Source organism: Anabrus simplex, chromosome 2, assembly GCF_040414725.1.
Source record: "Anabrus simplex isolate iqAnaSimp1 chromosome 2, ASM4041472v1, whole genome shotgun sequence".
Taxonomy (NCBI): Eukaryota; Metazoa; Arthropoda; class Insecta; order Orthoptera; family Tettigoniidae; genus Anabrus; species Anabrus simplex.
Window position 1 is genome coordinate 642,497,634 of NC_090266.1, and position 27,848 is coordinate 642,525,481.

The following is a 27,848-nucleotide window of genomic DNA, read 5'->3' on the forward strand; positions in this document are numbered from 1 at the left end:
CCCGTGTATTCACCATGTGAGGGTGCAGATGAGGATGAAGTTGACAAGTTTTATGAAGCATTGAGTGACATCGTGGTCAGGGTCAACAGCAAGGATAGAATAGTGCTAATGGGCGATTTCAATGCGAGAGTCGGGAATAGAACTAAAGGATACGAAAGGGTGATTGGTAAATGTGGGGAAGATAGGGAAGCAAATGGAAATGGGAAGCGTTTGCTGGTTTTTTTGTGCTAGTTTGGGTTTAGCTGTTACGAATACATTCTTCAAGCATAAGGCTATTCACCGCTACACATGGGAGGCTAGGGGTACCAAATCCATAATAGACTATATCTTAACAGACTTGGAATTCAGGAAATCTGTTAGGAATGTACGAGTTTTCTGCGGATTTTTCGATGATACAGACCACTATCTGATCTGTAGTGAACTAAGTATCTCTAGGTCTAGGATAGAGAAAGTGAAATCTGTCTGCAAACGAATAAGGGTAGAAAATCTCCAGGACGAGCAAATTAGACGGAAGTACATGGATATGATCAGTGAGAAGTTTTGAACATTAGACAGCAAGCAGGTTCAGGATATAGAAAGTGAATGGGTGGCATACAGGGATGCTGTAGTAGAAACAGCAAGGGAATGTCTAGGAACAACTGTGTGTAAAGATGGGAAAAGGCGAACATCTTAGTGGAATGATGAAGTGAGAGCAGCTTGTAAACTTAAAAAGAAGGCTTATCAGAAATGGCTCCAAGCAAAGGCCAAGGCAGACAGGGAGTTGTATGTAGATGAAAGAAACAGAGCGAAACAAATAGTTGTTGAATCCAAAAAGGCCGTGCGCGTAGAGGTGTGCGGCTGTGAGCTTGCATCCAGGAGATAGTAGGTTCAAATCCCACTATCGGCAGCCCTGAAGATGGTTTTCCGTGGTTTCCCATTTTCACACCAGGCAAATGCTGGGGCTGTACCTTAATTAAGGCCACGGCCGCTTCCTTCCAACTCCTAGGCCTTTCCTATCCAATCGTCGCCATAAGACCTATGTGTGTCAGTGCGACGTAAAGCCTTTAGCGAAAAAAACAATCGAAAAAGAAGTCATGGGAAGATTTTGGTAACAACCTGGAAAGGCTAGGTCAAGCAGCAGGGAAATCTTTCTGGACAGTAATAAAGAATCTTAGGAAGGGAGGGAAGAAGGAAATGAACAGTGTTTTGAGTAAGTCAGGTGAACTCATAATAGATCCCAGGGAATCACTGGAGAGGTGGAGGGAATATTTTGAACATCTTCTCAATGTAAAAGGAAATCATCCTGGTGGTGTTGTGAACAGCGAAGCTCATGGGGAGGAGGAAAATGATGTTGGTGAAATTATGCTTGAGGAAGTGGAAAGGATGGTAAATAAACTCCATTGTCATAAGGCAGCAGGAATAGATGAAATTACACCTGAAATGGTGAAGTATAGTGGGAAGGCAGGGATGAAATGGCTTCATAGAGTAGTAAAATTAGCATGGAGTGTTGGTAATGTACCTTCAGTTTGGGCAAAAGCAGTAATTGCACCTATCTATAAGCAAGGGAACTGGAAGGATTGCAACAACTATCGAGGTATCTCACTGTTTAGTATACCAGGCAAAGTATTCACTGGAAACTTGGAAGGGAGGGTGCGATCAGTCGTTGAGAGGAAGCTGGAGGAAAACCAGTGTGGTTTCAGACCACAGAGAGGCTGTCAGGATCAGATTTTCAGTATGCGCCAGGTAATTGAAAAATGCTACGAGAGGAATAGGCAGTTGTGTTTATGTTTCATAGATCTAGAGAAAGCATATGACAGGGTACCGAGGGAAAAGATGTTTGCCATACTGGGGGACTATGGAATAAAAGGCAGATTATTAAAAGCAATCAAAGGCATTTATGTTGACAATTAGGTTTCAGTGAAAATTGATGGTAGAATGAGTTCTTGGTTCAGGGTACTTACAAGGGTTAGACAAGGCTGTAATCTTTCACCTTTGCTGTTTGTAGTTTACATGGATCATCTGCTGAAAGGTATAAAGTGGCAGCGAGGGATTCAGTTAGGTGGAAATGTAGTAAGCAGTCTGGCCTATGCTGATGACTTGGTCTTAATGGCAGATTGTGCCGAAAGCCTACAGTCTAATATCGTGGAACTTAAAAATAGGTGCAATGAGTATGGTATGAAAATTAGCCTTTCGAAGACTAAATTGATGTCAGTAAGTAAGAAATTCAACAGAATTGAATGTCAGTTTGGTGATACAAAGCTAGAACTGGTCGATAATTTCAAGTATTTAGGTTGTGTGTTCTCCCAAGATGGTAATATAGTAAGCGAGATTGAATCAAGGTGTCGTAAAGCTAATGCAGTGAGCTCGCAGCTGCGATCAACAGTATTCTGTAAGAAGGAAGTCAGCTCGCAGACGAAACTATCTTTACATCAGTCTGTTTTCAGACCAACTTTGCTTTACGGGAGCAAAAGCTGGGTGGACTCGGGATATCTTATTCATAAATTAGAAGTAGCAGACATGAAAGTAGCAAGAATGATTGCTGGTACAAACAGGTGGGAACAATGGCAGGAGGGTACTCGGAATGAGGAGATAAAGGCTAATTTAGGAATGAACTCGATGGATGAAGCTGTACGCATATACCGGCTTCGGTGGTGGGGTCATGTGAGGCGAATGGAGGAGGATAGGTTACCTAGGGTAATAATGGACTCTGCTATGGAGGGTAAGAGAAGTAGAGGTAGACCAAGACGACGATGGTTAGACTCGGTTTCTAACGATTTAAAGATAAGGGGTACGGAACTCAGTGAGGCCACAACACTAGTTGCAAATCGAGGATTGTGGCGACGTTTAGTAAATTCACAGAGGCTTGCAGACTGAACGCTGAAAGGCATAACAGTCTATAATGATAATGTATGTATGTGTGTATGTTTGTACCATGAACAGACTCCTTTACAATGCCTAACCAAGAAGTTAACTCAAGACATATCTTCAACTTTGGTTTCTCAAGGAGTTTCCCCAATCTTTGTAAAAAAAATATAGGTAAAAAATAATAGTCCACTAATGACAGCTTTAAGCTATGTAAAGTTTACATAAATCAACAACAGTAACTGATCCAGCATTTTTTGAAGAAAGGGAAACCACCTTGTGCAAACACGTCACACACGGATGTAGTTATATTATGAACTCGAACATCGACATATTTTATGTGTTTTAGCTTAACCTAAAATCTTTTCCAACCTCATCCTCACTACAAGCGTTTTAACTATATGTGCCAATTCTAGCATTTGCATTTTTTAGTTGAATATGTTCCATATTTTAGGAACAAATCATGTGCACATTTTTTAGGTACGTAATTAGACTTTAGGCTGAATTGAGTTAGTATTTCCATGGACTAATTGTAGAAACATTTAAGTATTGGAAAGTGGGATTCTTCTTTCAACCTTAGTGGAGTTAATGCTAATACGGATTCAAAACTATGTTATTTATAAGTTGACACTTCAATGTGCAAGCATTTTATTTGGTTACTGCACTTTATTATACCTTGGTCAAGGAAACTGGGCATAGAAATTGAATTGAATAAAGAGTGTTCTGGCCATTGCAAATTCTAGAATGGAGAATATTTGCCTAAAAATTACTAAATATAGTAGAAACGCTAGGTGTTTTCTAATGATACCTGCTCTATTGCTTAATACTGTTTGTTCATTGATGCAAAAGGGTGATGATATAAGCATGGTTTATGTAGTCTTACCTTTCTGATAATCATGTTGCTCTTCAGACACCAAAATTGTACTTTGTCCCCTCCAGCTGGCAAACTTTATCTAGATTCTCAAACTAAATAGTCTGAGTTGGAACAGTGTCATTTTCACTCTGGTTGCTGGTCTGCAGAAATATCCTTAGAGGATAAAGAGAGGTTGCTTTTAATTAAGAGTTTAACTTCAGTTCAGTTACTAGTCATAAAAGTTTGCTACTGCTACAGTGTTTGCGTGTTATAATGTCTGTTATTATCGAAAAATGAGTTCATGAATGAGAACACTTAATAAATACATTTGTGGGTAAGTCTGAGATGAGGGAGACATACAGGAAAACACAAAAAGGTCAAAGATAACCTTCACATCTTCATCCACTGCTGTCTTTTCATAACTAGACTCTCTTCTCATCAATCCCAGTTCTTCTATAACGGCTTCTTCTCAGCACCTGATGAGCTCTTCAGCTTCTGGTCTTCATCAGAAGGGTGGTACTAAAGCTGTATACAAGGAGGAGGAGGAGGTTAATTTGTCAAGGATTCATCTTGATTGATTTACAACCGTGATGTGGAATATGTAGGATAAATAGAAAGCCAAAGAGATATGGGAAAGGGAAGGAGAGAAAAGGATAAAGATGGCAACTGAGGGGCACAGAAACACTGGGCAAATACAGAAGGTGAAAAGCAGCTTGACGGCTCAATAAGTCAATTACATTTTTATATTATGTTAAAACTGCAATGTTCACCCTTATACTGAACAATGTGACACCTCTCTGATCAGGGGTATCTTTCATGCATTCACACCTATCCTAACCTATGAAAATCAACAATGTGTGAAAATAAAATTTATTTCAATTCATCTGACTTTGTAGCTGGAAGAAAATTGTGATTTTCTGTTCGGACGTTTCCACAGTTTCACAGCATGCTAAATTGCAATAAATGAAAGGCACAGTGCACACTCATTTATCTGCTGCTGTATATACTTGGATCCCCAGAATCAAATGGTGAAAAATCAAAATCCGTAAGTTAGATACACTATTAGTTTTGTTCTTTACAGGTTATACACAGCTATTTCCAGTAGCTTAAGGACCAGCTCTACAATGAAACTAAAGTCATACTCTTCTTTACATTTATAGGGCAGTGAATTTGTGGAAGAGAAGTGATGCTCAGTAACCATCTGCTATTGTATTTTAAATATTTTTAGTGAGAACTTAAAGGAATCAATGTAAAGAGCAGGAGTTATTTAACAAGCCTTCTGTAAGTGAATGTCAAAGAAATGGTTGTTGGTGAAAAATGGAAAATGAAATGTGTATTAATGTAATAAGTCTTCCTTTGAAAGGACCTTGAAGATGTACATGCACTGTTTTTATGCTTCAGCAGTTCTTATTTATTTCCTCATTCACTGCTAACAGTTTCATATGAATCTTTCTTATATGTGTCTTACTAATGGAGGGGTTGAATCATTTAAAGATGAATTTAAAGAGAACTCATATGGTGAGGGAGCGAGGGTGTTTCTTGCTACCTGGTTAATGGGATGGTGATAAGAATTGTGGTATAATATAATAATGATCTTTTGTTCATTTTTTGTTCCTAGATTGCATTTGAAGTTGACTACCTTCTAAATGCATTTAAGACTGGCGAGGAGGAATCACAAATTGTTACTGTTTTAACAGCTTCCATCAATGCACTTTCCCTGGCAACACGAATTCATCTTTTTACTTTACTTTTTGAGGTAAGTAGTCCTATGCTGGTAAAAAAAGTGTTTATCATGTGAAATGCTTTGAAGTTTTGTGTGTGTTTTTTAAAATACTAGTTGTTATATCCTGAGTTATTCCTCCTGTTTGTGAATTACTACTGTGTTTCTAAGGATCACTTACAAACTTGGGAACTTGATATGAATGACGAACAAAGTGTTCTCTAACACACATTTCATTTGGTATTGCACACTCATTACTGGAGATGTGAATTATAGGCACTAAAAACAGTTAAATTAGGAAGGCATATAGGCTCTTAAAATAGCCAAAACAGGCATGTATTTAGGTACTAATGTACAAAATAGGCATTGAGAAAATTACTTATTTAATAATACACAATTGCTATAAAAGGAATTTACAACAAGCAACTTTTGAATGTTTTCCGGTAACGATCTTGTTCTCCTGAAATGCAGAATTATTTTTTTGTACTGAGAGACAGATCTCTCAACATCACATGAAGTGATCGGTCAAAACTTTAATAAAACCACTTCATCTGCTCTTAGTTCCATTGCTTCATCTACCTCACCTCGTAGCAACTTCGCTACTGGCTACTTTTATCATCGCTTTCTATCCTGGATTCCACTGCAGGACCCTATCGAACTTTTGCCTGACAGTACCTACCTTCCCACAGGTTCGGTCAAAACTTTGCGTGACTTCATCCACAGTCCTAAATGACTCCACCTGGAGCATGCCATTCTTCTCTAACTCGGTGATTGCTTCCGGCAGCTTGTTGAAGTTTGCCTTTAGGAATCTCAAATCTGATGGAAGCGATGGGCAGGACTAGGCTTTCTTAGCTTCTCTTGTGCAGAAAGCATCCTCTTCATCCATGGCCTGAATGATCTGCAAGCACTGGGCAACTGTCAGGGCATTGAAATAAAATCCTCAAAATTTGAACAGTAGTGTACCCACTTCTCATTCACAGAGAGGATTGAAACATAGGTCGAACCTAACTTGGTGTTTACTGCCATAAAATGACTTTTTATTACCGATAAGTACAATGACTGCAGGTAATTCTTCTGTAGCATTGAGGGACATGGTATTACTTTGCTTCTGTACTTCCTTAAAAATTATTGAATGTTGGACGCTCCAGCTTATGCAGGGAGGTATTAGCTTCCACCATTGAAGTGCACAGGTCTGAAGAAAATTGTTTTTGGTCACTGTTCACAGTGGACCAGTAGAAAGGTTGCGTTGATACAGATTTCTGTACTCTTGTCGGATGCATCGCAGTATTTCTGTGTTGATCTATATGGTATTTTTTCAACATTTGATCTGAAAAATCATACAGTTGACTAAAATTATAATGTTCCTATATCTTAAATTTCTACGGTTAGACAAATTAGCAATAATGCTTAGTACATATCATGCACATTTGTTTCATTAAAAAAAAAAAAAAAAACTATTAGAGATGATGTTTCCAGAAGTACAAATCTTTAAAGTAGGAAGAAGGGAATTCGTAATTTGCATGGAAATATTTCCTCAAAGATTTTTTGGTTATAATTTGGCAGTATTGTGTCGAGTTCACGGGGTGAAGAAAATAATAAAAATAAAATGACGTGAAACTATGCCTGAGTAGCGTAGGGGAGAGTTCCTTCCTTTATGCATGCCAGGGACCCACAAAGCTGCCCGTAGCAGTATTCTTACTTATATAGAAAAATTAAAACTGAGGCTGTATAAAACTCAGATTTGTGAACATTTTATTTGTTGCTATTAGCTGGCTTTAGTCAGTTGGGTCACCGTTCATAAAGAATATTTTCTGTTGCCTGAAGTAGATCCTGCATCGTGTGTGCCCACAAAGCTGTCACCCTTGTTAAAAAGTAGAAAACCGCGTAATTTGAAATTGTCGTGGCATGCACCTATAACCTTACTTTTTTTTCACCATTTACCAAGACTCTAGGACTCTTGGCCACTTTGAGGCCCTAACCTGGAAGCTTACGACCCCCAGACTCTTTTTGCTTGCCCTCTAGCATAACGGTTACTAACCGGACCTCACCAAATCAGACTAATAGTCTTTTCACTGGCCTGGTCTTTTAAAGCTAGTCCTGGCAGCATTATGAAACGCGCTGCAACATCGTCCTAGCCTCGCCACATTGGATCTCCAACCTATGTTTTGTGAAGGCTTAGCGGAAGTGTAATAGAGTTCACTAGAGCCTACACGTGCTGTAAGTCTGGTGAAAGTTATGATTTTTTAGAAGGGATTTTTAAAAATTTGATTTCACTTGTAAATCCCTTTTTTCACGCGAAATGAATGACAGTTCAAAATACTGACTTTTAATTTTCATCCACTCTGTGACAAGAGAAAACCGGCATTCTAACTCCTCATCCTGTAACTAAATTATTATTTACTTTTTAGCGATCTAAATTATTGAAAGTGAACAACTAATACAGCATTGCAATAAAACAACTTGCCATAATAGATAAATTAATAGGCCTTTAAATGCTGCAATGAAATGCGATCGTAATTCTCAATCACAAAAATGATAAAGAACAAGCGAACTTACCCTTAAAGCAAGTTGGCAGAATACTACCCTTTCATCCGTTGTGAAATTGGGCTCCCCTGTGATCCACTACTTCAGCCAGTAGTACACAGACGATTTTTCCTTGGCCATGGACATACTCCTTCTTCACAATAAATTGCAACATGTTCTTAAGATAAAACGTACGTGTACAACAGTTTGCATCGATAGAGAAGTAGAGGATACAGGTCGTGCAACATAGTTCGACGTTGATTGGTTCTTGGATATTTTTTAGGAGGTTGGAGGGGTCAAATTGTTCCTTGTTTCTCCTGATAGAAATTTCCCAAGCACTATTTCTGGTGACTTCCGAAAATTCCCTTTTTTGTTCGTGGGGTAAACATATATTGAGAAACGAGAAGATAATTCTGTCGAGCACACCAGCTACAATATAATGCATAGGAAGGTAACCGCCTTGTTTAAAATACAGTCAAAAGCCATCACATAGGCAGTTATACTCCAAATAGGACTTAAACCTCTGAAATAGGCATTTATAGGAACAATAATACCAAAGAGATCTAGCTGAAAAGGCCTTATACAAATTTATATCTCAAAAGCCTATGTTTCTGAACACAGGAATAAAATAGGCAAATATGCAAATTCCCATCTCTACTCATTACTCTTCCCATGCGTCAGATGTTGCATCACTTAGTGGAGATAAACCTGGTCTTATCTTTGTTGTTCACTTTGGTTTGATGTAGCCATTGTCTCATTTATTAAAAATTACTTCACTTTCATTCAAACTGCACTATGGCATACTTCCGATCTACACAATGTCACAAGTCGAAGTGAGAGTAAGCCAAGTAATTATGAGTTGTAAACTAAAAATTAATATAATCTAGCAATAAAATTAAAATAACACTGATCGAAATGTATAAATTTAGATATTCTTCAAACTCCTGCTTCATACAATTATATTATCATTCTTATGTGTATGTTGTATCATTATTACCGTCATATTAATAAGAAAATAAAGGAAAGTGATTCCATCAAGTAATTAAATACTTAAGTATGATCATCATTACTTGATCAAAGGGTTTCTTATTAGTTGTTATATTATGCATCATAAATAATCGTTTGAAGAAACAACAACAACAAACCATCACCTATGAAATAATAAAGTACCACAAGAAACTACTTCATAATAATTCTATCTATTTAACCAAATTGTACTAATTAAAAAAGTGACATATAAATAAAAGCTCTTAAATTCAACACTTACATAACATGAAATATACCAGTCACTTCCAGCAGTAATGAGTGTAAATTAAATGACTCTTATATCCTTCATCCTGCATCTTTATATACCATTGTCTTGCCTTATCATTAACCTTCACGTGAAAAAAATGGTAGTAACAGATGGTAATAAATTGCAGGTGTACATTTTGTCATATAAAACCAAGCTCTCTTGCTTCTTTGTATTTTAGAAAAGTCTCTACTCTTCAAATGACCTCATGTTATTTGGGTACTAACTTCTTAAAACATCTGCATTTCCTACGTGTCGCAGGATTTAAAATACTGTAACGTTATTTTCTTGCATTTCGCAGCATGATTACAATTCTACAGCCTTATTTTCACATAACTTTCATTAGTAACATTTATTCCTTCCCTATTCTTATTTGTTGATTTTAATATTTATTCACAATCATTCCCTTTCATTGTTTTAACATTCAGTATTTCAATAATCTTACTGCGATCATTACAGTTACTTTATATTTCCAAATACTCGTGACATACAATTACTTTACTGTAGCATTCGTGAAGACATTTTTACCTATAAACTTTTCATTGATCCCAACAGATGACTCTATATACATAACTTTACTACTTAAAACATATCTAATGGAACATCAAGTAAACATATTGGATGTCATCTGCTTAAATTCAACATCATGAAATGGCCTGATAATTGGCAGTTTTGTAGAATAATAATTTGCTCACATATTATATGGGATAATCATATAGTCTTTTCTAAAGTATGAAATTTTGTATGTAATTATTCAATTTCATTCATTCATTTAAAATGTCACTATAACTGCAATAAAGAAGTATCTACCTCTACCAGTGTTAACTGTAAATACAGATAATAATTGAAAAAGATGCTACTCATCTGAAATAAAGAGAAATACTCTTATGATTCTTCTGAAGTTTGCTCTCTCATCTCCATTAAATTTAGCAGCTCATGTCAATAGCTTTGCTTCCTGTTTCACAAAATTTTTCATATAATTTCACTGTGGAATTCCTGCAACTCGAAAGAAATACTGTTACAATCTTATTTCACTCAAGTATATACTTATCAATATTTGGGACTTTTAAGAAATCTTCTTACCATTTCTGTCAAATTTATGTGTGATCCAGACATGGAGACCTCTTTTAAAACTTTTTGAGTTCTATAAACTTCATTTTATCCTTTCACGTCTTTGTGGCAGGTTTTTATATGACCATCTGTTTCAGTCTCCTTCTTTTTCAACAACAGCAACAACAATAACAATAATAATAATTTTCTTGCTATAAAAGTACAAATGTAATATATTTATTAAGAATTAGAACATCTGCATTGGCCAGTGAAGGTTTTGAAAGTTAAATTCTGGTTAGTTTCTGTCATACATGATAAGTTTTCTCTTTACTTTCATGTATACATATTTTTTCTTAACCTCTTAACCGAGCATGACGTATACATTTGTACGCTGAATGTTACAGAGTAAAGGGCATGACGAATATATACCTACTCTTTTTTTTTACTGCAAACATCTCCTGGGTATGACGAGCTACTTTGCCGCGCCGTGTATTGATATTTCCCCCGCTCGATGGCAGCAAATACCACGTCACGCTTCTTGAAGCTTATTTGTTTTTATTTTACAACTGTGTGGTCTACTTGTCTGCAGTAGGCCAAATATGGCAGCATCTAGTTCAAAGTGGAAGTTCGAAACGCTGGAAGAAGACGAGATTATTTAACACGTAGGGAATGATTGTGACGATTTATCTTCTCTGAAATCCGAAGATGAGTGATTTGTTACAGATGGTGAGCCTGATAGTGAAAGTGGTTCAGAGAATGAGAATAAAGAACAAGATGAACAACATGAATTAGATGAAGGCGAAGTGCTAGATATGTTTCAACCTTTCCTGCCGTGTGGTGTTTCACATCAGAAATTCTTATTTTCTGGTGCTAGTGGTGTAAATGTGGACTTCGACTATGAATCCATTGTGTCGGAATATTTTGAAGAGTTCATAGGTGATGATATATTTCAACTTATTGGCGAACAGACCAATGTGTATGCTAAACAGTTTTTAGAAGCCCATCCGAACTTCAAACCACGATCACGAGTGAGAGATTGGGTGGATACAGATCCAACTTATAGTAATCGCCACGTAAGGCAATACCCCAGAAAGTAAATATCGCCGCCCAATGCTCTTCTTTTCTCTTTATTGTAATAGCTGATCACTGCTGCCAACCTGCCTGGTTACATATTAAAATCACCAGACATAATCATAACAAACTAACCTCAATGTAAACTTTGATAATGAATGTTTCCCTACCCTAGTAAATGATAAAAGTTAAGATTAAATAAATCAAGATATTTATAATTAAGTCGATATCCACGCTCAATGAGGAATTAAGGAAATAAACACACTTTCTCACTCAAATTAATGTTACATATATCTGTCTTTATTTTGATACACAGTAGGCGTACTATGACCATATTTTTGAAAAGAGGGGCGTGTTAAACGATGCAATTTATTTAATAAATCTTTGCAGTGTGATTTTCGAAAGTTCCAGACATCCAACGACTTCCCTTTCTTTTGCGCGAACATTTCCTACTCTCTTCAATACCAGTAACCAGTAAGGAGAGAGATTATTGGGCATATTTTCAGCTTGCAGGCTGGTTATATCTTCAAGCTTATCAGGAAACATATAGGAATACTAATGTGCCAAGCTCCGTGAACGGAAATTAGGTCAGCTTTCAGGTTCACTGCGGATTTGAAAATAATAGTTATAAGTTCTACTGCCAAAATTTCGTCCCGCAAGTGTTATTTCCTGTACCGGTAGATCTATACATGAGACTGGCGTATTTGAGCACTTTCATCATTTCACACAAACTACGTTATTAAATGCATTATCCGAACATGCCACAATTCTACTTACCTGGTATTAGCCAAATAGATTTACAATCCCACAGGAAAAGAAAATATGCTTTAAATATTCTCGCAAATGTATCACTAGTGACTTTAACGGCAATGCGGTGGCAACACGCAATTCACGCCAGAACAGTGATTGAACGTTGCCAACGTGCCAGATTAACGGTAAATGTAAGACGTCGTATCGGCAAGTAGGGTCCCTAAACTATATGGTTACCGACACTGAAAAAGACCTGCAAAATACCCAACAGCAAGAAAAGTAACTATAAATCAATACCTTAATATTACAGGGGAGATAGGGTAAGGTTGCACCCTTAGGGTACGTCCTTACACGGAGAGGACTATAGATAAAACCTCTAATTTGACTTCTAATGCTGCAGGGGATAGTTCCTAAGCCAGAAAACAGTATGTACTTCTCAAAACGGGGAAGTATTGCAACCCCTTACTTTTTGAAAATAATCTCTGAGGAAAGATTTCAGCTTCTGTCGAAGTTCCTTCATTTCTCTGACAATTCGAAATTTGTACCTAACCTGCACAACAAAAAGCTCTATAAAATTCAGCCGGTACTTGATCACCTACAGTTAAGATTTTCTTCTGTATACACTCCTGAGCAAAACGTGTGTCAATGAGTCCCTCCTGGATGATTGGGCTGGGTGCAATTTATTCCATCTAAAAGAAGCAAATTTAGCATGAAATTCTATAAACTTTGTGAACGTGGGTCTGGTTATCTGTGGAATTTTGTAGTTTATACTGGCAAGGACACAGTGTATGGTCAGAGATATTCTGGTGAGAATATTTTGTCCAGAATTGTACTAGAACTTACGCACAACCTTCTAGATAAAGGGTATTGCCTCTATCTTGACAATTGGTATACTAGTCAGAGACTAGTTGACACATTGTGTAGTAGAAATACTGATGTTGTGGGGACTATGAGAATCATCACAAAGGAATTCCCAAGCACAGTGAAGAAGGGGGAAACAATGCAGCCTTTCGTAAAAAGCAAATGACCATGAAATGGAAAGACATCATCCACGATGACAGCATAACCGATGTTCAGACGAGGAAAGGAGTAATCCATAAACCAACGCTTGTTCTGGATTACAACAAGAATATGGGAGGAATGTATAAAATTATGGCCAAGTTCCCAGCTACAAACTTGCCAAAGAATGCCTAAAGAAATATTACCGGATGATGTTCCATTACCTGATGGATCTGGCGTGTTTGAATGCATTTATAATTTATCAGAAAAAAGGATGATACCTACATAGACTGGACTTTCAACTGACCTTAGCAGAGGACTTACCTTCAACCGGAGGAGTGGTAGAACAGCAGCCAAAAAGATGTCCTTCAAAATCACCAACACCTTCTCGACTACTGGGGCGCTGCTTGCCCGATTTTGTTCTGGGTGCATCGAAGAAGAGACCCACTAGATGACGTGTAGTGTGTTGGAAGAATGGAAAGGAGAAAGAGTCCATGACCTGGTGCCCTGATTGTAAGAAGGCACTTCGTCCTGCACCGTGCTTCAGGCAGTTTCATACACTGCAGTTCTAGTGAGGTAAATGATGTAACTGACTGTGAAGTTAATGTAAAATCTTTCTCAATGTCGCTAGCATGATGTGTAATTCATAAATATTCCTTTCTTTTATTTGTTTAATTTTAGGTGCTAACGTATGAACAAAATACTCAAATTCCAACCACGCAAATGACCTTGCAGTTAATGTAAAAATGGTTTAAAATATCTCTAACATTAAAATAAATTAAGACTCCTTCATTTTACTTTTTGTATCACAGATGATTGATATTAATGATATTAGTAACTTTTCTGCCTATCCTGCCATGTAACAACAATCTGCTGAAAAAATACACAGGGCATGTTACACCAAGCACATCAATAATACCCAGTTAAGAGGTTAAAGATCTAACAGATCTATCTAGATTTATGTATATTAAAAAAAAGATAGGTGTAAATACATGAAAATTCAAGTAGTTAGATGTCCACTAAAATGCATTAGAAAGCTGAAGCTGTGCTCAATACTTTGTTGATAGCAGAGACTTACTGAAATTCAGCAACAAAAAAATCTCACTGGATCATGTCAACATGTGTATCAATGGAAAGATTGTAATTTATGGTATCAGTCAACATAAGGAAACGTTCTATAGTGATCCACACATCTGTTAGAATGCACCGGAAATTTAAGTCTATGCGCACTCAAGTGAAAAGAGGCTGGGTTATTTCTCCTTCTATAAAAGGAAAAAAAAAAAAAAGATACGCTGATTTGGGCTGATACATACACACAAGGGAGGCAGAGTTCTTCAGCTTCATAGTTATAGCAGGCTCATCTTTAACACATTAAAATTTTACGAGCTAGAACAAAATGAAGTTAGGCCTGCAGAGGTCTGTATCAAACATGGAGCTCACCAGCATGTAAAGAAAAGGGGGTTTGTATGATGCATGGAGGTTGGCAACAAGGGCTACATTATTTTAGTGTTTGTACAGACTGTTTGCAAAGTAAATACTCTGAGAATAAATATGCTTTCATATATTAACAAAGTATATGGGGCCTATACAGTAGAATCTTGCTCAACAGAGTCTGCGGGTTAACCGAGGAAATAGTTGGAAAATAGACATACCTGTTATTATTTGTAATAGTACCATGCTAGGCAGTGTGTGTCAGAAAAGTTGAATGGCACCGCAGAGATGCACGGGCACTGGGCGCTAATTAGGTTGAGTAGTGATGCGCCGGCCCTTGCTGCTGCTAGGTCGAGCATTGTTCTAAGAATTCACTCGGCTTGCATCCCCCCCCTTTCACTATTTGCGGAATCCCGTTCACATATATAGTCATTTCTGTAACATCGCATGCTTCATTTATTTGTTTACTGTTGGTTGGAGTCAACTCCCCTTTGCATTGCAGGCTTATTTGATTATTATGGTGGTATTTAAATGTGTGTAGACTTATTCTAGGCGAGTAATGCGGTATGAATGACAAACGAAAAAGGTATGTGGTATCTCTGGAAACAAAATTTAACCCTACTTAGCTGTTACCTTGCATTCGGGGGGGTAGTGGGTTTGAACCCCTCTGTTGGCAGTGCTGAAGATGGTTTTCCGTTTTTATCAATCAATCAGTCAATCAATCAATCAATACTGATCTGCATTTAGGGCAGTCGCGCAGGTGGCAGATTCCCTATCTGTTGTTTTCCTAGCCTTTTCCTAAATGATTTCAAAGAATTTGGAAATTTATTAAACGTCTCCCTTGGTAAGTTATTCCAATCCCTAACTCCCCTTCTTATAAATGAATATTTGCCCCAGTTTGTCCTCTTGAATTCCAACTTTATCTTCATATTGTGATCTTTCCTACTTTTATAAACGCCACTCAAACTTATTCGTCTACTAATGTCATTCCACGCCAAACTTCGCAACATTTTTGTAACGCTACTCAATTGTCGGAATTCGCCCAGAACAAATTAAGCTGCTTTTCTTTGGATTTTTTCCAATTCTTGAATCAGGTAATCCTGGTGAGGGTCCCTTACACCCGAGTTGAGGTCTTACCAGAGACTTATATGCCCTCTCCTTTACATCCTTACTACAACCCCCAAACACCCTCATGACCATGTGCAGAGATCTGTACCCTTTATTTACAATCATATTTATGTGATTACCCCTATGAAGGTCTTTCCTTATATTAACACCTAGATACTTACAATGATCCCCAACAGGAACTTTCACCCCATCAATGCAGGAATTAAAACTGAGAGGACTTTTTCTATTTGTGAAACTCACAACCTGACTTTTAACCCCGTTTATCAACATACCATTCCCTGCTGTCCATCTTACAACATTATCGAGGTCGCGTTGCAGTTGCTCAGAATCTTGTAAATTTATTTATTACTCTATACAGAATAACATCATCCGCAAAAAGCCTTACCTCCTATTCCACTCCTTTACTCATATCATTTATATATATAAGAAAACATAAAGGTCCGATAATACTGTCTTGAGGAATTACCCTCTTAAATATTACAGGGTCAGAGAAAGCTTCACCTACTCTAATTCTCTGAGATCTATTTTCTAGAAATATAGCAACCCATTCAGTCACTCTTTTGTCTAGTCCATTTGCACTCATTTTTGCCAGTAGTCTCCCATGATCCACCCTATCAAATGCTTTAGACAGGTCAATCGCAATACAGTCCATTTGACCTCCAGAATCCAAGATATCTGCTATATCTTGCTGGAATCCTACAAGTTGAGCTTCAGTGGAATAACCTTTCCTAAAACCGAACTGCCTTCTATCGAACCAGTTATTAATTTCACAAACATGTCTAATATAATCGGAAAGAATGCCTTCCCAAAGCTTACATACAATGCATGTCAAACTTACTGGCCTGTAGTTTTCAGCTTTATGTCTATCACCCTTTCCTTTATACACAGGGGCTACTATAGCAACTCTCCATTCATCTGGTATAGCTCCTCTGACCAAACAAATCAAATAAGTACCTCAGATATGGTACTATATCCCAACCCATTGTCTTTAGTATATCCCCAGAAATCTGATCAATTCCAGCCGCTTTTCTAGTTTTCAACATTTGTATCGTATTGTAAATGTCAATGTTATCATATGTAAATTTTAATACTTCATTGGCCTTAGTCTCCTCCTCTATCTCGACATTTTCCTTGTAACCAACAATCTTTACATACTGCTGACTGAATACTTCTACCTTTTGAAGATCCTCGCATTTACACTCCCCTTGTTCATTAATTATTCCTGGAATGTCCTTTTTGGAACCTGTTTCTGCCTTGAAATACCTATATATATATATACTCTTCCATTTTTCACTAAAATTTGTATGACTGCCAATTATGCTTGCCATCATGTTATCTTTAGCTGCCTTCTTTGTTAGATTCAATTTTCTAGTAAGTTCCTTCAATTTCTCCTTACTTCCACAGCCATTTCTAACTCTTATTTCTTTCCAGTCTGCACCTCCTTCTTAGTCTCTTTCTTTCTCTATTATAATAAGGTGGGTTTTTACCATTCCTTATCTCCCTTAAAGGTACAAACCTGTTTTTGCATTCCTCAACAATTTCTTTAAACCCATCCCAGAGTCTGTTTACATTTTTATTTACAGTTTTCCACCGATCATAGTTACTTTTTAGAAACTGCCTCATGCCTGCTTTATCAGCCATATGGTACTGCCTAATAGTCCTACTTTTTAGACCTTCCTTTCTATCACATTTATTTTTGACTACGACCGAGCTCGATAGCTGCAGTCGCTTAAGTGCGGCCAGTATCCAGTATTCGGGAGATAGCAGGTTCGAACCCCACTGTCGGCAGCCCTGAAAATGGTTTTCCGTGGTTTCCCATTTTCACACCAGGCAAATGCTGGGGCTGTACCTTATTTAAGGCCATGGTCGCTTCCTTCCCACTCCTAGCCCTTTCATGTCCCATCGTCGCCATACGACCTATCTGTGTCGGTGCGACGTAAAACAACTAGCAAAAAAAAAAACATTTTGACTACGACAAAAACAGCTTCATGATCACTAACACCATTTATTCCTTCAGTTTCCCTATAGAGCTCATCTGGTATTATCACCACCACATCCAGGATATTTTTCCCTCTGGTTGGTTCCATCACTTTCTGAATTAGCTGTCCTTCCCATAATAATTTATTTGCCATTTGTTGGTCATGCTTCCTGTTGTTCGCATTTTCTTCCCAACTGACATCTGGCAAATTCGGATCTCCCGCTACAATCACATTTCTTTCTATGTCATTTCCCACATAGCCGACTATCCTATCAAATAATTCCGAATCCGTGTCAGTGCTACCCTTTCCCGGACTGTACACTCCAAATATATGAAGTTGCCTACTATCTTTAGAAATGAGCCTTACACCTAGAATTTAATGTGTCTCATCTTTAAATTTTTTGTAGCTTACAAATTCTTCTTTCACCAGAATGAATACTCCCCCTCCCACCATTCCTATCCTATCTCTACGATACACACTCCAGTGCCATGAGAAAATTTCTGCATCCATTACATCATTTCTCAGCCATGATTCAACACCTATTACAATATCTGGTAAATATATATCTATTAAATTACTTAATTCTATTCCTTCCTTTACAGTACTTCTACAGTTCAACACTAACAATTTTATGTCATCCGCACTTGATTTCCAGTTCCATGCTAGGGTTCTACCTTAAGGCCACAGTCGCTTCCTTCCCACTCCTAGCCCTTTCCTACCCCATAGTCACCACGAGACCCATCTGTGTTGGTGTGATGTACACACGTACATACATACATTATCATTATTGACTGTTATGCCTTTCAAGATATTAGACTGCAGGCTTTCTGCACAGTCTGCCATTAAGACCAAGTCGTTAGCATAGGCCAAATTATTTACTACATTTCCACCTAACTGTCTCCCTCCCTGCCATTTTAGACCTTTCAGCAGATGATCCATGTAAACTACGAAGAGCAAAGGTGAAAGCTTACAGCCTTGTCTAACCCCTGTAAGTACCCTGAACCAAGAACTCATTCTACCATCAATTTTCACTGAAGCCCAATTGTCAACATAAATGCTTTCTCTAGATCTACGAAACATAAACACAAATGCCTATTCCTCTCGTAGCATTTTTCAATTACCTGGCGCGTACTGAAAATCTGATCCTGACAGCCTCTCTGTGGTCTGAAACCACACTGGTTTTCATCCAACTTCCTCTCAACGACTGATCGCACCCTCCCGTCCAAGATGCCAGTGAATACTTTGCCTGGTATACTAATCAGTGAGATAACTCAATAGTTGTTGCAATCCTTCCTGTTCCCTTGCTTATAGATAGGTGCAGTTACTGCTTTTGTCCAATCTGAAAGTACCTTACCAACACTCCACGCTAATTTTACTACTCTATGAAGCCATTTCATCCCTGCCTTTCCACTATACCTCCCCATTTCAGGTCTAATTTCATCTATTCCTGCTGCCTTATGACAATGGAGTTTATTTACCATCCTTTCCACTTCCTCAAGCATAATTTCACAAACATCATTTTCCTCCTCCCCATGAGCTTGGGTGTTTGCAACACCACCAGGATGATTAACTTTAACATTGAGAATATGTTCTAAATCTTCCCTCCACCTCTCCAGTGATTCCCTGGGATCTATTATGAGTTCACCTGAATTACTCAAAACACTGTTCATTTCCTTTTTCCCTCCCTTTCTAAGATTCCTTATTACTGTCCAGAAAGGTTTCCCTGCTGCTTGACCTAGCCTTTCCAGGTTATTACCAAAATCTTCCCACGACTTCTTTTTGGATTCAACAGCTATTTGTTTTGCACTGTTTCTTTCATCTATGTACAAATCCCCGTCTGCCTCTGCCCTTGTTTGGAGCCATTTCTGATAAACCTTCTTTTAACGTTTGCAGGCTGCTCTCGCTTCATTATTCCACCAAGATGTTCACCTTTTCCCATCTTTACACACAGTTGTTTCTAGGCATTCCCTTGCCGTTTCTACTACAGCATCCCTGTATGCCACCCATTCACTTTCTTTATCCTGAACCTGCTTACTGTCTACTGTTCGAAACTTCTCACTAATCATATCCATGTACTTCTGTCTAATTTCGTCGTCTTGGAGATTTTCTACCCTTATTCGTTTGCAGACTGATTTCACTTTCTCTACCCTAGGCCTAGAGATACTTAGTTCACTACACATCAAACAGTGGTCTGTATCATCAAAAAATCCGCAGAAAACTCGTACATTCCTAACAGATTTCCTGAATTCGAAGTCTGTTAAGATATAGTCTATTATGGATCTGGTACCCCTAGCCTCGCATGTGTAGCGGTGAATAGCCTTATACTTGAAGAATGTATTCGTAACCGCTAAACCCATACTAGCACAGAAATCCAGCAAACGCTTCCCGTTCCCATTAGCTTCCATATCTTCCCCACATTTACCAATCACCCTTTCGTATCCTTGAGTTCTATTCCCAACTCTTGCTTTGAAATCACCCATTAGCACTATTCTATCTTTGCTGTTGACCCTGACCACGACGTCACTCAATGCTTCATAAAACTTGTCAACTTCATCCTCATCTGCACCCTCACATGGTGAGTACGCGGACACAATTCTTGTCCTAATTCCTCCAACTGACGAATCTACCCACATCATTTGCTCGTTTACGTGCCTAACAGAAACTATATTGCTTGCAATGGTATTCCTGATAAAGAGCCCTACCCCAGACTCTGCCCTTCCCTTTCTAACACCCGTAAAGTACACTTTATAATCTCCTATCTCTTCCTCGTTATCTCCCCTTACCCGAATATCACTTACTCCTAGCACATCCAGATGCATCCTCTTTGCTGACTCAGCCAGTTCTACCTTCTTTCTTCCATAAGCCCCATTAATATTGAAAGCTCCCCATCGAATTCCATTTCGTTCGCCAGGTTGTTTCCAAGGAGTCCCTCGCCTGTCAAATAGGAGTGGGACTCCATTACTCCCATAGGTCCGAGGCTTGCTTAAAATGTTCTGAGCTTGGTAAATTCATGAAGCAGGATGCTACCCTACTGGCACATAGTCCAAGTGAGGATCTCTCCTCTAACGGGTTATGGACCACCGGTGAATTGTATAGTCCTAGCCTCTTGAGCACAATGAGGGGCATGACTCAGAATATGTCCGAGATGCCCACTCCCGTTCCATAGCAACTGGTATCCCGACTCTCAGGACCACTTACTAGGCCACTCAGCCGTTGCCCATGGTTCACAAACTAGGACTTATCTACAGTAAAGAAAATAAAAATAATAATACCAGCAGAAAGGTTGGATAAAGGAGGGTCTGTTAAAAAAAGTTTCTGCTGATTATGGAGTTGAGGAAGCGACTCTGGAGATCAGGGATATAAGCGGAAGGACATTGGAACATGGGTGATTCGAAGTGTTAGCCAGGTCAGTGGTTTAGCACGTAGGTGAATATGAGCAGACATCCGAGGATTTATTTTTGTGATTTTCACACTTGCTGAGCATAGGAAGTCCAGTAAATGCTCCTATGGTGCAAGCTAAAGAAATTGAATTATTTTGAAATGTAATGATGGTGAAGAAGGTTTTACTGGAAGCAATGGATGGGTGGACAGATAGAGGAAGAAGATACAGCATTAGATAGCTTTATATTAGTGGGGAAAAATTATAAGCTAATTCATCTAAAGTTTCTGAATTTCATTCAAGAATGACAGTTGTTGTTTCGCATCATGGACTTGCATCTGTTCAAATCCTCAACTGCACCTAGACCAGGCTGAACTTCACAGAATGCTACTTACCAAAACCTTTGCAGCAAAATGCTTCTGGGTTCAGAAAAGAATATGGAAAATATAACCATTTTAAGCTGTGTAAACCCATCCAGCTGCCTTAACGCATTGAAACCAGCCCTGAAGATATCCATATTACTGCTGCCAGCAGTTGTGAACGGTTCCTGAATATCTCTATTTTTACGTACTGGCTTAGTTTTCAGCTTGTTACGCTGGCTGTTAACTAGAGGTTGAACTACTTGCCATCTTGTCATGGAGGAGGGATATTGTACTGAAGGTCACAAAAAGCGTGTTGATGACGGCACATTTTTAATGAATTGTGTTTAAACTAATTTTTTCCTTATTTTGAGGCATTCCTAATAAGGAAAGAGCCCTCTGGAATAGTGACAATATTGTAGGACAATTCGCCGTTACATTGGGATACCAACAAGCTTCGTAGGAGCTGTATTAGTGAGGTCACATTAGGCAGCAAGAACATGGTTTTTACATCGCCACTACGAAGTTTGTTGGTGTCAAATTTGAATCATCTTTCACAATTACTTTCTTTTTTTCTTTATTCTTGAGACAGTAAAATGAAACTACCAGTGAAGGCTTCTTCAGATGTCGATTTCCAGATAGAATGTGGCGTAAGGGAAGTTTTGGATAAAAGTAACTGAAAGATGTTTCAAATTGGATTGTGACGGTGTGGGATTAACTTAAGAACTCAACACTTGAAAGATCATGGTGAAAGCTGATTGGCTTGTAGAAATCCAACCCATCTTTGCAGCATTGGACAATGAAAATGTATATATATATCTACTCGTCCAGATAGCTAATGAGGTACCAGTGGAAACAGCAGTTGAAAATGCAGATCTCCTCTAGAGATGTAACCGAAATCAACAAATGGAGGTTACCGATGATGTTGATTTGGTCATCAGTCGTGAAGAAAATTATGAGGGAGCCTGACCAACAAGAGTACCCCCAGAAATATCACATTCTGATGGACTGAAGGTTATTGAAGATGTTATAACCTACATTGAACAATACGAAGCGTGTATGCTGCTTGATCTACTGTCCCTGCAGTATTGGCGTTACATTGTAGTGTCCAAGTGAGGCAAAAGGTTAGCCCAAAAATCTAGGAGAGTATTTTTCAGAAAAGTAATCTTCTCATTTAATAATGTAATCTACACTTTAATGTACTGTATTATAAGGTATTCAGTGTATATTTTAAGCTGTTATGTTCTACTAAACAATTACTCCAGCCGGCCCCGCGGTGTAGGGGTAGTGTGCCTGCCTCTTGCCCGGAGGCCCCAGGTTCGATTCCCTGCCAGGTCAGGACCTGAGGGCTGGTTCGAGGTCCACTCAGCGTGCGTGATTAGAATTGAGGAGCTAACCGACGGTGAGATAGTGCCCCCAGTCTAGAAAGCCAAGAATAACGGCCGAGAGGATTTGTCGTGCTGACAACACAACACCTCATAATCTGCAGGCCTTCGGGCTGAGCAGCGGTCGCTTGGTAGGCCAAGGCCCTTCAAGGGCTGTAGTGCCATGGGAAATGGTTTGGTTTAAACAATTGCTCTCCAGTTTAAAGCACTTTCCATCATATATGACCTATTAACACTTGATTCTCCATATTGTCCAAGTATTTCAATATCCAAGATAGTCTTGGTCTCAGTTAGCTTGGATAATTGCGAGTACTGAATGAAAATGAAAATTAACTTTAAAATATGAAAACTGTAAAACAAGCCTGACTTCAGAATTGAATCGTTTGTTAAAAGTTTAGGTTAGTTAACCTTCAGTTCTGCAAATTTGAGATTAGATGAACTATTGCTTATTAACTTGCAATTTCTCTTAACATCTCTGTGGTGCTTAATTTATTTTGTAGATACTAAGAAAATAACTTTTACAAAGACCTATTTAAGGTTATAAATATTGAATCCATATTGCTAAATGCAACATTTACAGTTCAGATTCATGTTGACGCTTTTGTAGTGTAATATATGTTACCATGTATTAGGAAGAAAACTAAATTACCATGATTACCATTGTACAAAATTTTTATCGTACTAAGGTTAAAATAATGCAGTTGAATAGGGGTTCAGGATGTCATCGTAGGTATGATATCCTAACCGTTGTAAAACCTCCAATTATTATGTTCAATATATGTTAATTATATCTGATTAAATCCTAAATTATCTTTTATTAAATGTTAAATATGACTAATACATGGTTTCCCTGTAATGTAAATACGTATTGTAAATCTGTATAACCTCAAATATGTGTTGTGTATAAGTTTAACCTCAAAATCTGTTTAATCAAATGCTGAAAAAATACTCTATAATGTTCATATATTCGGTGTATTCTGCTATAATATGGTACATATGAAGAGTTCTGGAAACTTACTGTAAGGTTTATTATCCAGATACATGTAGAGAGAATAGTAATGTTGGAGAGATTTCCACATGCATTGGTAAACAGTAATAGAATGTTCGAGCTGGATCCACTATTGGAGTACTCCATTCGACTAGCTGCTCGATCGATGTTTCGAGTGTGTTACATATATATAGTGTTGTAAGAACCCTTCCAGAAATCGATAATTTTAGACGGTTGATCGAACAGTATATATATCGAGCTATCAGTCAATGAGCTAGCCAGTTCAAGGGTGTGTGTGTTATAGTGGGCGAGTCAGTGTCATTGATATCTGTACCTGTCAGAAGCAACTTTAGGGTACTTCGCTATTAATTGTGGTTAGTGACACTAGCTATTGTGTGTAATTGTGTGTTGTGACTTACAGTAACAATAAAGTAGTTTACACAAGGAAGTGAACGTGTTCTCGTATAATATTTATTTACATCAAATAAAATCGCATTTGAGAGCGATAAGGAACAGCACTACATTGGTTAGACCTCGTGCGTTATCGCAGTGTTATTAAAAAATCTGATTGTCTGAAACCAAAGATGTCTTGGAGGGTGTGCATTCCTTGAAATAGTCCATACTGTATCCCTGCAGAACAAATGCTTATGTACAGTACGTATATTAAGGGTAATTCGTGAGATTTTACATGCGCCACCAAGTGAGTAATCTGTTATGGCATATGTAATACATTAGGAGTGATTAATCTCATTATTTCAGCCATATTGAATTTCAGTATATTAAAATTTTACATTGATTTATTGATATCCACCTTTTCATTACTTTACAATCATTGTGACTAAGATATAATTATTCTACTTAGGTTGTTGTGGTACATGTTTTGCTTGTCCTATCTTGTCCTTGTTCTTACAATACTATAAATAGAACACACTCGAAACATCAATGGACCAGCTAGTCAAATGGGGTACTTCAGTCATGGATCCAGCTCGAACATTTGATTACTGTTTACCCATTTGTCTTTATTGTTAACTTAGCATCAATACTGGTGTGTTTTGATGTTATGCTTATATTTTATCCGTATGGGATGGAAAGATAATAAAATACAACCCTTTACAATCTTAGGTTATAATCAACCTATTTAACCATCCACCATTAGTAAACTGTGATCAACAAAATGTATCAAATAATCATACATAAATTATTTTAAACAATTAGTTCTTTTGGGACGATCTTACTTATGTAACATCTGGTTCAGAGCTCTGACTAATTTAGAGAATTGAGTTGCTAGGACAAGCGAAACCTGTACCAAAACAACCTAAGTAGAATAATTATATCCCAGTCACAAGGATGGTAAAGTATTGAAAAGGTGGATATCAATAAATCAGTTGTAAAATTTTAATATGTAATACAATCACTTTTTATTAAATTTGTTCACAAATAATATTTGTATTCCTTTCATGCATAGGATGTGGTCTTATTCAGACATTTTCAAAAGTCAGGTATCCCAAGTGTTATGCTCTAACTGATATTGTTACTATAATTTTTTGTTCCTTGATTTTCATAAGAATGTATGATGAAGTATGAATAATCCATATTTAGGGTATTGTTTTTGTTGGTCGTGAGACTTCACTGAAAGAAAAGTCTTTAATTTTCATTTCTGTGTGTGTGATTCATGACTTTTTACTCATTTATGTTAATAATCACTTTTAGAAGTGAAAGCTTTACCAAAAAATGCTAACAGAGTACTTGCAAGCTAGTGTCTTGGAAAGGGGCAGTTTCTAACTGATGAGCCCAAGCCACACTGGGGCAAAACACTGGTGCTTTTACAGTTGATCTTTTTGAGTTTATTTGAACTAAAGTCTTACTTGTTTTTGTCCACTCAGGGCCCTGGATTTCAAGAAATGCACATTCCGTGTGCTCTTGTGGTTGAACGATCTGGTGTACTTCCATCACTGGTTAAACTTTTATTGGAAACCCAGAAGCTGATGACTGCTTGCAGTAATATGCCTACACCTAAATGGATGGCACCACTATTGCTCCTCCTTGATTTGTTGGAAAAAGTTGCTGTTTTGTCTCGAAGGAGGGATATTATGCTGAAGGTCAGTTGATCATTTTCCTTGACTGAGTTTGTTCTTCTGGCTTCGTACTTTCCACCTCTTTGCTAAGAGTGACTGGGAATCTTTTCCTGTAACATGTAGAGTATTTCCACATTTACCCTCATCACTTGTTTCATTTGATGAAGTATAAAAACAATATCTATGAACTGCAAATGAAAAGATGAGACCAGTTGCTGCTTTTGTTACTACATGATTTCAGTAAGCCCAAATATAATACTTTTAAGGATTTCGTGATATGAAGTATGCAGTACAAAATTTCTGGACTTCCATTTTAGTGATTCTTCTTGCTTTTCTATTATTTTTTGATTATGTTAATTACTCTACCAGCATATCATATTATCAATTTTTGCTTTGTCTGTATGGAACGCTGCTAGCATCTTGAATCTGGTGCTGGGGTGGTGAATGACATAGTCACTAATTGCTTACCAAGGTGACTGCTATTCATATTTCAGCCAATATATGTGTGACTTCTGCATTGAAGAGTCAAGTCTCTGTGGGTTTGAATCCATGTGAATGTAGAGGTTCTGACACTAAATTCATGGCATCACAGTTGCAGACAAGTACACAAGATACTTACTTACTTACTTACTTAGATTCGGTGTATATATTTTGTACAAATTGTGTAGGGAATTATAACTGTAGGAGTTCAAGATCTGGTGAATAGCTACCTTGTCTAGTATATGAAATGGGTGTATTGTGTGAACACCTTACACGATTGTTCAACTTGTTGCAGATTGAGAAGTTTCTACTTGAATATGAGAAATGTGCAAAAACTAGAAAGTTTCGAAATTATACGTCTGGAGTAAACGTGAAAATGTCCTCTGGTTTTGTGTGCATGTTAGACATCTGGACGGTGATAATTGAGGAATCATTCTCTGAAATCATGAACAGGTATAATGACAGATTGAGTAACAAACATGCTTTGGAGATATCATGTAGACAGAAAAAGTACAAGGCAAGGAAACCACTGTTTTCCTAATGGCAGCCTGGCTATATCTTGCTTTCCAGCATATGGATAGTACCCTCCATCCTATATGAATCTTTGCCAGGTTTTTAAAATTTTTTATAGTTGTAATGGACAATAAATCCTGACTATTTTTGGTATAGCTTGCGTATTTATATACATATTTAGTAAAACTCTGTTAAAAAGTTTTCAAGGGACCACTCGTATGAAGAAACTTCTTAAAAGGGTAATACATGAAAATTAATACCCTGAAATACACATGAACACACTGCTGATAGATTTCCTTGTTTGTAAACAATACCAAAATAACATAATATTACAGTAATGTGCTACGACTGAGGAGCCAAGCTCTCCATTTGAAAGACAAGAGGGTTTGAACCCTCCCATCGGCTCTTATGAAAATGGTTTTCTGTGGTTTCTCATTTTCACTGAAAGAAAATCCTGCAACACTTCCTATTCATAGGCATCAGCCTATTCCTTTTGCTTGCCTAATTTCCTACACCATCATTCATTTTATCATTCTTCTTCTTCTTTCCTACATGGGGCGCCTAAATATTAGTTCCTAATTAGCATCGACCTCTAAGATCTTTTGCTACCATGTTTTTCCTTTATTCCCACCTGGATATACCTGCTCCCATCACAAAGTTGCAGGTTGTTCTTATTGGGTCTTCTTGGATTTTTTCTCTCTCTTCACCTGGTAATCCTAAAGTGGAGAGTCTAATTCTACCCAGCGCCTCACATTCAAAAAGTATGTGTTCAGCTGATTCCTCTGCTTTATTGCATTTTCTACATATATTGTCTCTTATTACTCCAATTCTATGTAGGTGTTCTTTCAGATGGCAGTGTCCTGTCAACAGTCCTACTACCCATCTTTTATTTTCTCTGCTGAGTTTCAACAGTTCTTTAATATGCTTCTTGTTTGGTCCTCTTATCAGTTCCTTTGCAAGTCTGCATCTTGGAGGATTTTTCCAGTTCTCCATTTGTTTCTTTTGTACCCATTTTCCTACGTAGTGTTGGGCT

At 37.7% G+C, this 27,848-nt stretch overlaps 1 protein-coding gene across 1 annotated transcript in view; it reads left to right on the forward strand.

Moving 5' to 3' along the window:
* Positions 1 to 27,848, forward strand: part of HUWE1 (HECT, UBA and WWE domain containing E3 ubiquitin protein ligase 1) — a 1,366,532-nt gene that overhangs the window by 595,641 nt on the left and 743,043 nt on the right. The window contains exons 23-24 of the mRNA XM_068226019.1: positions 5,313 to 5,450; positions 25,631 to 25,846. Of these exons, the coding sequence (XP_068082120.1) occupies positions 5,313 to 5,450; positions 25,631 to 25,846 (354 nt within the window). The remainder of the gene's footprint in view (positions 1 to 5,312; positions 5,451 to 25,630; positions 25,847 to 27,848) is intronic.